This window comes from Vanacampus margaritifer, chromosome 2 (genome assembly GCF_051991255.1).
Source record: "Vanacampus margaritifer isolate UIUO_Vmar chromosome 2, RoL_Vmar_1.0, whole genome shotgun sequence".
Classification (NCBI taxonomy): domain Eukaryota; kingdom Metazoa; phylum Chordata; class Actinopteri; order Syngnathiformes; family Syngnathidae; genus Vanacampus; species Vanacampus margaritifer.
The window spans coordinates 2,738,282-2,750,757 of NC_135433.1; the positions used below are offsets into that span (position 1 = coordinate 2,738,282).

At 42.7% G+C, this 12,476-nt stretch overlaps 1 protein-coding gene across 6 annotated transcripts in view; it reads left to right on the plus strand.

Annotated features, from left to right (window-relative positions):
- Window positions 1-12,476, plus strand: part of LOC144043563 (neurocan core protein-like) — a 75,116-nt gene that overhangs the window by 2,054 nt on the left and 60,586 nt on the right. For 3 of the 6 annotated variants that reach the window (XM_077557325.1, XM_077557329.1, XM_077557330.1), the window contains exon 1: window positions 6,657-6,703. The exons of 1 other annotated variant lie outside the window; for it this stretch is intronic. In XM_077557325.1, the coding sequence (XP_077413451.1) occupies window positions 6,684-6,703 (20 nt within the window). In that variant the 5' untranslated portion in view covers window positions 6,657-6,683. Of the gene's footprint in view, window positions 1-1,771; window positions 2,851-4,415; window positions 4,763-6,656; window positions 6,704-12,476 lie in introns of those variants that run through there. 2 more of the 6 variants (XM_077557327.1, XM_077557326.1) reach the window with 2 other exon arrangements.

Sequence of the window (12,476 nt, forward strand, 5' to 3'; positions counted from 1 at the left end):
TCACGCCCAAACTCTCACGCATATTTTACTCGTCCCCATCAGACCCCGCCTCTTTAAGGCGCATATGGAATACGCAGACACTGCAGCACATTGAGTATTTTCTTTAATATATATTTTAGGCTTGTGTACCTTCAAATATGTTTACAGTGTGTCGAAAATGTCATTTTTTTTGGGGTGGGGGTAAAATTATATAGATTTCTTTATTTCCTTACAGTATATTGTGGCTTTTCACCAATTGCGGCTGGACCTGGAACTTGTCCATGTGATAAACTGATATTTTTTGTTAAAAGTTGACATTAGTTTCCCATTTGTATAAACTCCCGACATGCGTATTAGAAACATTGTGACAAGTTCTAATGAACTGTTTTGACGATACAAAATTATATGCTTGAAGCACTTTGGCATTGCAGCGTAATGTGGCCTCTTTCGGGGAGAATTTGTTTTCTAATGCAAAATACTAATGGTTTGTTTGGGATGGAGTCTTACCAGTAGTTTGTGTGTGTGTTTTTTTTTTTTAAGAATACGTGGCATCACATGCAGAGCTCACATCATGACATTGGAGTTGCAGGAAAATAGTGGAAATGCGTTCTACTGCTTGACTTTGTCTGCTAAATTCTCCCGGAAACACACTGTTGAACATGTTCCACTGATCCTCCTGACATTTGCAGTGTAGTGCATCGCTTCCCGGCCCTCCCGTTGCTTTGGAAATGCGCATCGCAATAAGAGCCGTACGATCCCCCGCTGTTCTGTTTGCCGTCAACTCTCACTGCGCCGACGAGGTTCGCCAACAAGAAAGTTCCCGGAAAATGTGCTTTCTTGTAGAATTAACACACAAGTGCATGCAAGGTGTTGATGATGATCAGACTTCAGTGTTATTCCGAGCAGTGTGTAATTAATTAGCATGTGTTTAAGCTCATCTGACATTGCACAAAATACACTACCAATTGAACGACAAGGCATTTTACCACCACTTTTAGTGCCAGCGTACTGAGCTCTACTGGATTCATTAAAAGTGAGGGGAAAAAAAGCAGAGGCATATTTCAGGCTTTTTGTCTGTTTTGTTTGTTTTTGCTGTTAGTTAGCGTCTTGTGGCTCCCAAGAAAGTGAAATGTGCAATTAAACGTGCTGTTAAGTGTGCACAGCATCTGCTGCACTCTCGCTGGTTAAGTAATCTTTCCTCAGGCCCCACTCTGGAGCCCTGTGTTCAAATATAGTAAAAAAAAAAAAAAGTACTAAAATTGGATTTGGATTTAGATGTACAATTTTTCACATTACTTAAATAAAATTTTGTGGCCATAAAAGTTTAGAGGCAAAGATGAAATTAAAATGTATTGTCTTAAAAAGTGAAATACAACTGAACTTATAGAAGCAGTGATAATTTGGGGTACCACCAGAGGCAGCCGGTGTACCACTAGTGCAGGGGTGCTCAAGTTGGGTCCTCCAGAGCCCCTATCCAGCCTGTTTTCCATGTTTCTGTCCACTAACACACCTGATTCATGACCAGGATCGTTATCAGGCTTCTGCAAAGCTTACTGATGAGCTGATCATTAGATTCAGCTCTGCTGCAGGAGGGAAATGTGGAAAACAGGCTGGATAGGGGCTCTCGAGGACCCAACTTGGTACTGGTGCCACACTTTGCGAATCACCGCTCTAGGCAGTGTGCATTTATTTGCATTCTCTTTTACTATGTTTACATTTGTTTTTTTTTGTTTTTTTTAAAGGGGGGGGGGGTTATGCAGGTGTGGTTTAATGACATTCATTTCAAAGGGGAAAGTTGATTTGGGATATGAGTAATTTGAGTTACAAGCATAGCCATGGAACACATTCAACTTGTAAGTCAAGGTAGTACTGCTCACCGTATAATGTTTAATTCTCAATGTGAGGCGAAGTAGCAGCTGTTTGAACGCTTATAATCACCGTGACAGTTGAGCTATTTTCTGTTAGCGCGTCCATAGTGTTTCACATTATATGTTAGCATTAAGCTAGAGGACTTGTGTTATTATGTGGCTCATTTGAACATTTTAGTGTTTAAATAACCAATGTTTAATGGTCTTTTGTTATTTTTGAGGTGCTAAAGAACTCTTTAAAAAGTGTGTGTGTATGTCTGCCTTAACAAGTTGAAATGCGTTTAAAGGACCTGGTCCTCATCTGGAGCCGACCCCAGCTGATTCTGGACTGGCCACCAGTTAAACCATGATGATTTTTATTTTCATTACTTGTGAAGGGGAAATTTGTTTGGAAATGGGAGCAGCTTTCCAAAACAGATTGTGTTCAACCTTTCTGTATTAAAAAAACGAGAAAAAGCGGTGCGGCTTGGGCCGCACAATGCGTTTTAATGAGGCATCCCAATTTGGACAGCAAATTAACTTCAAGTGGGGCAATTACCTGCAACCCTTTCCTCTTCTTCGTCATCTTTTTTTTTTTTTTTAATGCAGTGCACATCTATTAGCACTCCAAAAAGCTGCCTCCATGACATGAGGAGATGCATTATTCAAAAGCATGCCGAGTACCTAGCAACAGCCTGCAGATCAACACTGGAACCAACAAAACACTCTTTGCTACTCTATTTTTCTTTTTTTTTCTTTTTACGACTGCGCATGTGCTGTGAGCAATTACCTGCAATAAACACGTTTAATCGGTTTCTGCCCTCAGGATGTTGAGTTCATACAATGGCCCAAATGCGGTGGCAAAAATCACAAATTCAGCCACAGTTTTCAGGAAAAATAACATTATTATCTATTGTCAATAGATGTGATTGTTTTTGTTTTTTTTCATATGTGATCTGCAGTTGGCTGGCTACCAGTCCAGGGGGTACGCCACCGGCCCACCTCTGGCTCAAGGTCAGCTGGGGTAGGCATCAGCTCACTTGCGAGTCGCGACCCTTTGTGAGGATAGCAAATTAATGGATGACTATTTATTATTTTTAAGTAAAAATAAATAAATTGATAACACAAAGAAACTAGAGTAAATCGGGCCTTTAGTTTGTTTCTTCATTTGTTAGGGTCAATATAACCTACTGACAAAAATACATGTGAGTTTAGAGATGATCTGTGCAAGATTATGGTTAATTAATTTCAACTGTAGTTGACTATACGTGAAATCCAGGATATCGAAATAGTACTCTGGTCATGTTTTATAGAATTTACTACTATTATACAAACACGTGATATACTCAGAGAGGGTACGAGAAATAGACCTACAGTATTCCCGATTTGGAAACCAACCAATACCTCGGACTCACCAAAATTCTCCACTCGCCATTTGTGTTCACGTCAGTGAGTGGCATTCGAATCAATTTGCATTTTTGCCCTTTTCCAGAAAAGTGAGCTTTAAGCTGTACATTCACTTATTTGCAAAGTTAACCTTTTGACCTGCAAAGTATTGAAGCAGCACGACTGAACGCTGTTGTTTACCTGCCGCTGTTTTAACTCCTAAAACATCAAAAAAAAGTTTGGATTTTAAGACCAGGGTTCCGCTCTGCATTGTGCTCGAAGGTCAAATCCAAGTCGGTTATTGTGCCTTATTGGTGTCATGTAAAATAAATCCTCTACACAGGCAGGCATCCTAAAGCTAAGCTAACTATTTTAGGAGATGTTAGCTAGTCTGGAGCAGCCAGCTCCCATTTTTTGCTAAGACTAAAGATTTCAATCTCAAAGCGTCTGAGGCAAATGTAAACAACAATGATGGCTGAGTCTGATCAATTGTATGTCAAATAACTCAAAGTAACAAATAAAGATAAATATCTGTTATCTTTGGTGGTCGCCATTGTCGAGTGATGTCAGATTGAAGCCAGTCGGTGAAATCTAGCGCCTTGTTTTTGTTCCAACTTCGCAACTCGGATCTCCATGTTCAAAGGGTGCACACGTCCTTGTATGAAGTTGGAAAAGTTTTCTTCCCACTTTACTCGAATGCAGCAAAAGACCCTTCTGTCTTTCTGATCATGGTCTGTTATCGGCGTCCTCCATGAGTACCCGATACATTGAAATAACTATACCTGTTTGTTTGTTTTTTATAAATAAAGGTAATAATAACAGCATTCTAAATGAAGAAAAATAGAACTATACTGTGCCAAACATAAAGGAATGTGAAGAGATGACTTTTGGGACAAGTTGAAAGTGAGAAAGTAAGAAGCAGCAGATGCTCATTCAAAGCAATCTGCTGGTTGTGATGCAGCTTTTTTCTTCTTTTTTTTTTACTGGTCGGATAGCAACGTGTATTGTTTAGATGTTATTTGGTGTTGAAACTGGTGACACGTGAGGAGAGAGGGAGCATCAGCAGGATGTGATGAGGTTAAGCTGCTGGTCAGACTGACATTCTAATTTAATTCACAGACACTGGCTCAACCTTTATAGGTTTATATCGGATTATGTTCATATAAAGACGCCCCCCCCTCTTTTTTTTTTTTTTTTAACCAGGCACCCTCCCCCTTCCACCTACACCGCCACCCTCTCTCTTTGAATGGGGGCCGCTGGAACCGCCTGCCTGCCTGTCAAGCGTCTTTGTTTCAAACTGATTCGGCTTCTCCGTGGAGCACCCAAAGGTGGCCAAGCAGCTCGCACCCATCTCGCCCCGGCAGCCGGAAGATGAAGCGCCCATCATCGGCCGCTCGCTGAAGTCCGCCACAGTACCGCAAAGTGCCGCAAAGTGCTGCTTCACGCCCGCGCCGTCGAGCTGCACCTGCAAAAGCTTCTTCTCCTCCTCCTTTTTCTTCTGCCCTCCGCGCGCATTCCAGCGGATTGCATCCCTGCTTTGTCCCCTTGAGGTGAGTGCGGACGCGGTCGTTATTCCTGTCGCCAGCGTCGTGCATCATTGGGGAAGCATTTTAAGTGTGAGTTGCATGGTAAAAAAAAAAATAAATAAAAAGGTGACAAATGAGCTGCACGTGTGGACTTGCGTGCATGAAATAAGATCAGTAGCAACAAAGTGATGGCTTCAATCGGGGCAAATCAGCGCGCTGTGTTGGTGAATTATTTACACCTCAAAGCTTTTTAATACTGAGTGAAATTTACGACTGATGTAGTGGTAGCTTATGCATAAAACATCAACTCTTGTACCCCCCACACCCCCCCCTTCCCCCGCGCGTGCGTGCGTGTGTGCTTGTACGCGGTCTTAAGCCTGCAGAGATTTTAATTTGAACAAGTTTTGACTTTGCAAGCCTAACTGAATCAGAAGGTTGGAGTGATGTGACGGTTAAGACATGAACAGGTGTTAGTGAAATCTATTGTGTTGTGATCAGGTCTCATGTCACCTGCACATGACATCCAAGGACGCCTTACAACCTGCATGCTCATTGGCCGATGCAATGACCACATAATATGTCTTCAAACGGCGTGTACAACCTTCATTGAGACAATTAAGGCACATCTTCTGCATGAAAGCAAAATCTCATGGTCTGTTTTCTTATTTGGTGCTTAGGTGAAAACCATGTCTAATGTGAAAATATGACTTAGGTGCCATCTGGTGGCATCGTTATGCTAAGCAACTATGTTGAACAGAAGGGAAAAGCTTCATTTGGTTATGCCTTGTTGAATATAAACATGCTTTGCCGCATTTTGGATGGCTGTCATTTACTCATTGATTTTTGCTGTTCACTTGAATTGGACCTTATACCATGTCATGGATTTTATAATAAACACATTGTAATTCTAATAATTTCTGGATGAATACAACTCAATTTGGTACAGCTGAACCTCTACATACATATTAACAGTATGCATTTTTTTTTTGCCTGACATAAACCAGTCCCCTGTAATGAGTACTAAAAATACAGTGGAACCTCGATTCAGCGGACCTGGAACCAACAGACCCCGAAATCAATGGAAATGTTGACACCAATTTGCTGTGGCGTCGTCAACAAACAGAGAGTGGTCACGTGTTTCTGGCTTCATGTCTTGTCATGGATAAACAGACCTGGAGTAGACGAGAGCAGGTTATAAAGAGCGTCAATGTGGCGGCCATGTTGGCAGAGGCGGCTGTCCCAAAATAGAAAGTATGGATGTTAGTTTAGCACCGCTGTGAGCACACAACTGAAAAGGAGTGTGTTGTATCTACATATTTATATATATATATATAGACTGCTTTTTACTCCGGCGCTAGTTGTGTATGCTACTTTCAAAGATGCTATTTTTTTGCCACAGCATACAGCCCCCCCATCCAACAAGGTAAGTTTGGATAAACTTGAAAACTTTTAAAACACTTTCATGTTTTTTGTGCTTTTGTGGGCATTTATAGACTACAAAATAAGTACAAAACAATAATTTTGTACTGTGTTGAATGTTTTTAGGCCACGAAAAAAAAAGCTTGACAGACCACACCTACCCCCAATTAGTCTGTTAAATCGGGGTTCAGCTGTACCAAAATTGGGCCTTGGACTTCTATTTTCCGCTTTTGTATAAAATGTAATAGACTGTTTTAACATAAATGAACTTCTGTGAATATTTTGAAACTCCAAATAGCAAAAGTCTCAACATTTGCATGAGGGAGCCGTTTGGGTCACCTTGACTAATGAGCCGCATTGTGTGACAGTCCGAGAGCCCCACCAAATACGTATGACCCCTTCTTCAATACCTCGCTCCCTTGGAGGAGTCCCCCCCCCCCCCCCCCCTTCCTTGGCCTTGTTAGCGCACCCACCACCAGCCGGGTGTCAGTGCCATAAAGCAGGACGAGTTTAACAAGGCGGGCGCATGTACTGGAGCAAGAGGAGGTGAGGGGATTGTGTGTGTGCGTGTGTCGATAAAGAGGAGAATAGTGAAGAAGAGCGGTGCTAAAAGCTACTAGTTTACAGCATGCATTTTTCATCATATGTGTGTGTGTGTGCGTGGTCTTGTTTTTGTTACATAGTGGGGCCAACATTTTGGGATTTCACACAGTTGTGGGGCCCACCCGTCCATGTGGGGCCATTTTGCTGGGCCCCACAAGTTTAGACCTCTTTTTGAGGGTCAAGACTTGTTTTTAGAGTTTAGGTTTGAATTGGGTCATGGTTAAGGTTAGGCTAAGGAATAGGGGTAGGCAATCATTTTTGATGGTTGGGGTTAGGAGAAGGGGCTAGGAAATGCATTATGTCAATGAGATGGCCCCACAAAGATAGTAAAACAAACCTGCGTGTGCGTGTGTGTGTGTGTAGCTGAGTGCACTCACCATTGGGCAAGATGGACAGAAAGCAGTGTTGCACTAGAAAAGGGTTCTAAAATAGTTTCTGGATGTATACTCTTTTACTTTGCACTGTACACGATCTTGTAATGGATGAAACACGATATAACACAGTTGGCATGAAATTGCAGTATTGTTAGGAAAACAAAAACAGCATTTTACTCTTTCCCTGCTAGCTGTTTTTAGAGCAGAGGCCCCATATTGCCAGCAGTTTTAGGGTATCTTGAGTGACTCAAACAACGTTGGGTTCTGTGAGGATAAGCACCAAAACTATGAAAAGAAAAAGTAGACTTGTTTTTTTCCACCAGAAAAAAAAACATGTAAACAGCATTAGAACATCGACTGGTTTCACCAAAACTGCCGGGTTTTGACCAAAAATAAGCTTTTTTTGAAAGGAAACATCCATCCATTCATCTTCTGCCGCTTATCCGAGGTCCGGTCGCGGGGGCAACAGCTTTAGCAGTGAAGCCCAGACTTCCCTCTCCCCAGCCACTTCAACCAGCTCCTCGAGCGGGATCCCAAGGCGTTCCCAGGCCAGCCGAGAGACTTAGTCTCTCCAGCGTGTCCTAGGTCGTCCCCGGGGCCTCCCGCCAGTGGAACATGCCCGGAACACCTCTCCAGGTAGGGGTCCAGGAGGCATCTGAACCAGATGCCCGAGCCACCTCAACTGGTTCCTCTCAACACAAAGGAGCAGCGGCTCTACTTTGAGTCTCTCCCGGACGACCGAGCTTCTCACCCTATCTCTAAGGGAGAGCCCGGACACCCTGCGGAGGAAACTCATTTCGGCCGCTTGTATCCGGGATCTTGTTCTTTCGGTCACGACCCACAGCTCGTCGCCATAGGTGAGGGCAGGAACGTAGATGGACCGGCAAATCGAGAGCTTTGCCTTTTGGCTCAGTTCCTTCTTCACCACAACGGACCGATACAGAGCCCGCATCACTGCAGACGCTGCACCGATCCGCCTGTCGATCTCCATCCTGCCCTCGCTCGTGAATAAGACCCCAAGATACTTGAACTCCTCCACTTGGGGCAGGATCTTATCCCCGACCTGGAAAGGGCACGCCACCCTTTTCCGACTGAGGGCCATGGTCTCAGATTTGGAAGTGCTGATCTTCATCCCAACTGCTTCAAACTCGGCTGAGAACCGCTCCAGTGAGAGTTGGAGATCACATCTTGATGAAGCCAACAGCACCACATCATCTGCAAAAAGCAGAAATGCAATGCTGAGGCCACCAAACTGGACCCCCTCAACGCTACTGCTGCGCCTAGAAATTCTGTCCATAAAAGTTATAAACAGAATCAGTGATAATGGGCAACCCTGGGGGAGTCCGACCCTCACTGGAAACAAATCCGACTTACTGCCGGCAATGCGGACCAAACTCTGACACCGGTCATACAAGGACCGAACCACGCAACCCCCACAGGGCTCCCCGAATCCCCGAATGCCTTCTCCAAATCTACAAAACACATGTAGATTGGCTGGGCGAACTTCAATGCACCCTCAAGGACCCTGCCGAGGGTGTAGAGCTGGTCCACTGTTCCACGGCCGGGACGAAAACCACACTGCTCCTGCATCCGAGATTGGACTTTCCGACGGACCCTCCTCTCCAGTACCCCTGAATAGACCTTACCAGGGAGGCTGAGGAGTGTGATCCCTCTATAGTTAAACACACCCTCCGGTTCGCGAAGATTGACGACATGAGCGTGGCTGAGCCCAAATGAACTGAGAAATGAACAAATCACTTCAGGAAGTGATCCGTTCACTCATGTTCACTGAAGAGATTCGTTCTTTTTAAACGAAACGTACGTGAACGACGCAACACTACTAGCTAGCTAGCAATAAGCTTCGGCTAGCTAGCATGGTCGCTTCAGTCAGTAAGTCAGTAATTATCACCTCCATGAGCATGATGAGACGTTTAGTAAACAGATGACTGAAGCCATGCTAATTGCTAAGTTAAAATTGACGTAGCCTAAATGTGAAACTCGCCGTTAAGTTCTTGGGTGATTAAGTACATATCTCACAGAAGGCTGGCTGGAATGCAGTGGAAAAAGTTTGTACAGCCAAACAGCTGACATTTGTTCAGGTGCTTTAGTGCTGGGCATCTTCGGATTATCATCCCTCGGAGGCAAACCTGAAATAATGTTAGCCACATCAGACTCTTTCTCCCTTTACCACGTTGAGCGAGCCCCCGTGCCGCAAAGTGACCAAAAAGGGGATTGACGCTGCCGAGCCATCAATCACCTTGACTGTGCAAGGGGGGGGGGGGGAGGGGGGCGGTTCAAGCCGCTGCTCAGGCTTGCTAGCGTGCTTGTGATCGCGGCCACACAAAGGAGACGTCCCTCTCTTTGTCTTCCCCGTAAAGGTGACAACGGGCGCAAGACAAAACGCTCCATCACTTACAAGTAACCTCAGCTTTTGTGATCAATTCTTTCCGTTATATTTTGCTGTTACATCTGGATGCTTTTTTTGTTTTGTTTTGTCCTCACCATCACACTGCAAGAAACCTCTCCTCTCAGCACTTTCTGTTTTTGCCGAATGTGTGAATGTGAAACACACCTGAAGGACAATGCTTTGTTTCTCTCTCCTCGGCGCAGTCAACCTTCCACCAACCAGCGCGGCACATCCTAAAGTCAAACAAATGTTGGCTCAAAACCAATCAGCTTGCTGCTGTCTTTTTTGTTTTTGTTTTCTTTTCGCTCTGTGTGCTTCCCTCAGTATGCTCTAATGTCTTCTGTTTGTGTTTAATAAACGTAAAGACTCACAAACCTCATATCATATTAACTGGCTTTGTCACCAGGACATGACCTCTGAACTTTCACCTTTGCCTCTTTGGGGCCTTGCTGTTGTCGTAAACACGCGGGCAATGGTGTAGCCATTCCAAGTTGAATGATTTAACCCTTGACCCTACCACTCAAATACATACTCTCAACCAATAATACATTAAACACAAAAAAAGTAAATTTTAGAGACTTTTGAGTACATTACCAGTTTATTTAAAAAAAACAAGAGAAAAAGTTACTCAAGCATTGAGGAACAAACTCATGACATTTCATCTTAGAAGACAGCCACTCTACCACCATCAGAATCAGGTGTCATGTTTCAAATGTTAACACTTGCCTTTAAAACTCGACATAACTAATGTGGGCACCAGAATAGGTCATGTATGTATGCAGTCAATATTTTTTTCTGGATTCATTTAGAAGGGATTTTTTAGAGGCATTTGAAGTCCTCATTCCATGTTTAAAAAAAGAAAAGAAAATGCCACAAAGATGGCGGCGCTTGTCACATTGCTAGTTCCAGACCCACACACAATAGTGCAAATCTAAAACGCGTACTGGAGATTAAAAAAATATTTATAGTTTTAACCTTCGCTCTCACTTTAAACACACATTTGTTAAACACTATTTTGAAACACACTTTTCTAAAGTATTCCTTCGTTCCTTTTCTCAATCTCGTGCTTATTAAATTCTTCAAATCTGAGGCCAGCATGCTTGCTTCATCTGTTTATTTGTTTCTCCTAGTTGCAGTTTACTGAGCAAAAAATACACACCAAAAACCTAAAGAGAGTTCAACATTGCCTATTAGTATATTAGTAGCTTAATGCTAGCACGCGATATGAAATTGATACCATTGACGGGCTAATGGAAATTAGCATAGCTCTTAAAGTAGCTTAATGTTAGTATACAATGCAAGGCACCATAGACAGGCTAATGAAAATTAGCATTGATTTTACACTGATGCTTTAAGCTGTGTGGGAATGATGAGTATTACTGTGAGGGTGATACGAAACAAAAGAGAGTTCAACATTGTGTATTCAAACACCAAAATGTTCAGCCAAACAATTTACTTTATTTTCATCCTGAAACGCCAAGGATGGGCTAATTTAAATTGCCGTAGATCCTAAAGTAGCTTATTGCTACCGTATAAGTTTTGGCACTGTGTTAGCATAGAAAGGCTAATGAAAATTCTTCTTCTTCCTTCTTCTTCCTTCTTCTTCTTCTTCTTCTTCTTCTCCTTCTTCTTCTTCTGCTGCTGCTGCTGCTTCTACATTCAGTTCTGCCCAGCATGTTTTGGCGTGACGTGGTGCTACGCCGAACTGCAACTAAATCCTGCCTTGCCTGTATGCTGTAGAAACCAATAAAAGCAAATGTGAATGATGATATAGTGGGACTCGAGATGAAGATGGGAGAGGAGAAACGTTAATATCTCTTCAGCCAGATGGTTGTTATAAGAGCTGTCAATCACTGTCGCGTATGTCTTCTTGCAATACACAAAAATTGTTGTAGCTCGCACTCCTTCTGTCTCGAGAGCCTTTAGGTAATTGACGTACCCTTCAGTGTTTCAAATGGAAGCTAAAAGACCCCCCCCCCCCCTCCCACACACACACACACACACACACACTCCCCCCAAAAGTGCCACTTTGAATGTGACAGAAGGCGTCGTATGGAGAGGGCTGGACAACAGCAACTGTACATGGGGCTTGCGTCCACGTAAAGAACAAAGTCGATGAGTCATTAGTTGTTTTGCATTATGGTGATTAGTCATCGGGCACGGTGAAGAATACGTGTGTGCGTGCGTGTGTGCGTAAGTGGCAGCATAATGAATGTGCACGAGGGATTAATAGTCTGAGTCATTCAAGTTCACTGTCTGTGATTGTAATGAATGTTTTTTCATTGCTTTAACATTAAATCACTCCACTCCTTCCTAACTGTTACACCGTTAACATTTTTAGACATTGTTGACAACAAGACATTTGGGACAGTTATATGTTTCCAAGTTTGTGGAATTGTTTTGAGGGTTGTAGATTTTTTTTTTTCTTAGTGTAGGTTTGTAGAAACAGAAGGATCATTTTTAATACTATGGTGCCTTGAGATATGAGTTTGACTCATCTAGGTGACCATGCTCTTAACTCAAAACACTTGGTGCTTAAATCGTCTTTCCCAATTGAAGTTAATAAGAATGCCTCCCACCCAAATATTCTTTTTTAATTAGGATAATAGGACTCAATAGTATTTACGTAATAACACATTTGGTAGTCAGAAAGTTAAATACAATGTAAAGAAGTAGAGTTGCATCATGTTTGATTCATTGCGACTCCCAGACTGCAATGAAGAAGACTTTCACTGTAACTCAGTAAATTGTAGCGCTTATTTATTTATTTATTCATTTATTCATTTATTTTATGCCTGTGAGTATTGTTATATTATCTGTTACATGTGTTGTTGCACCTTTCTTGTTCAAATACAAGTTGTTGTTTTTTGGTCTTGTTTTGTTTTTAGGCTGATTCCATTTCTGATAATTGGCTGATTAATTTCAAATTGTAATG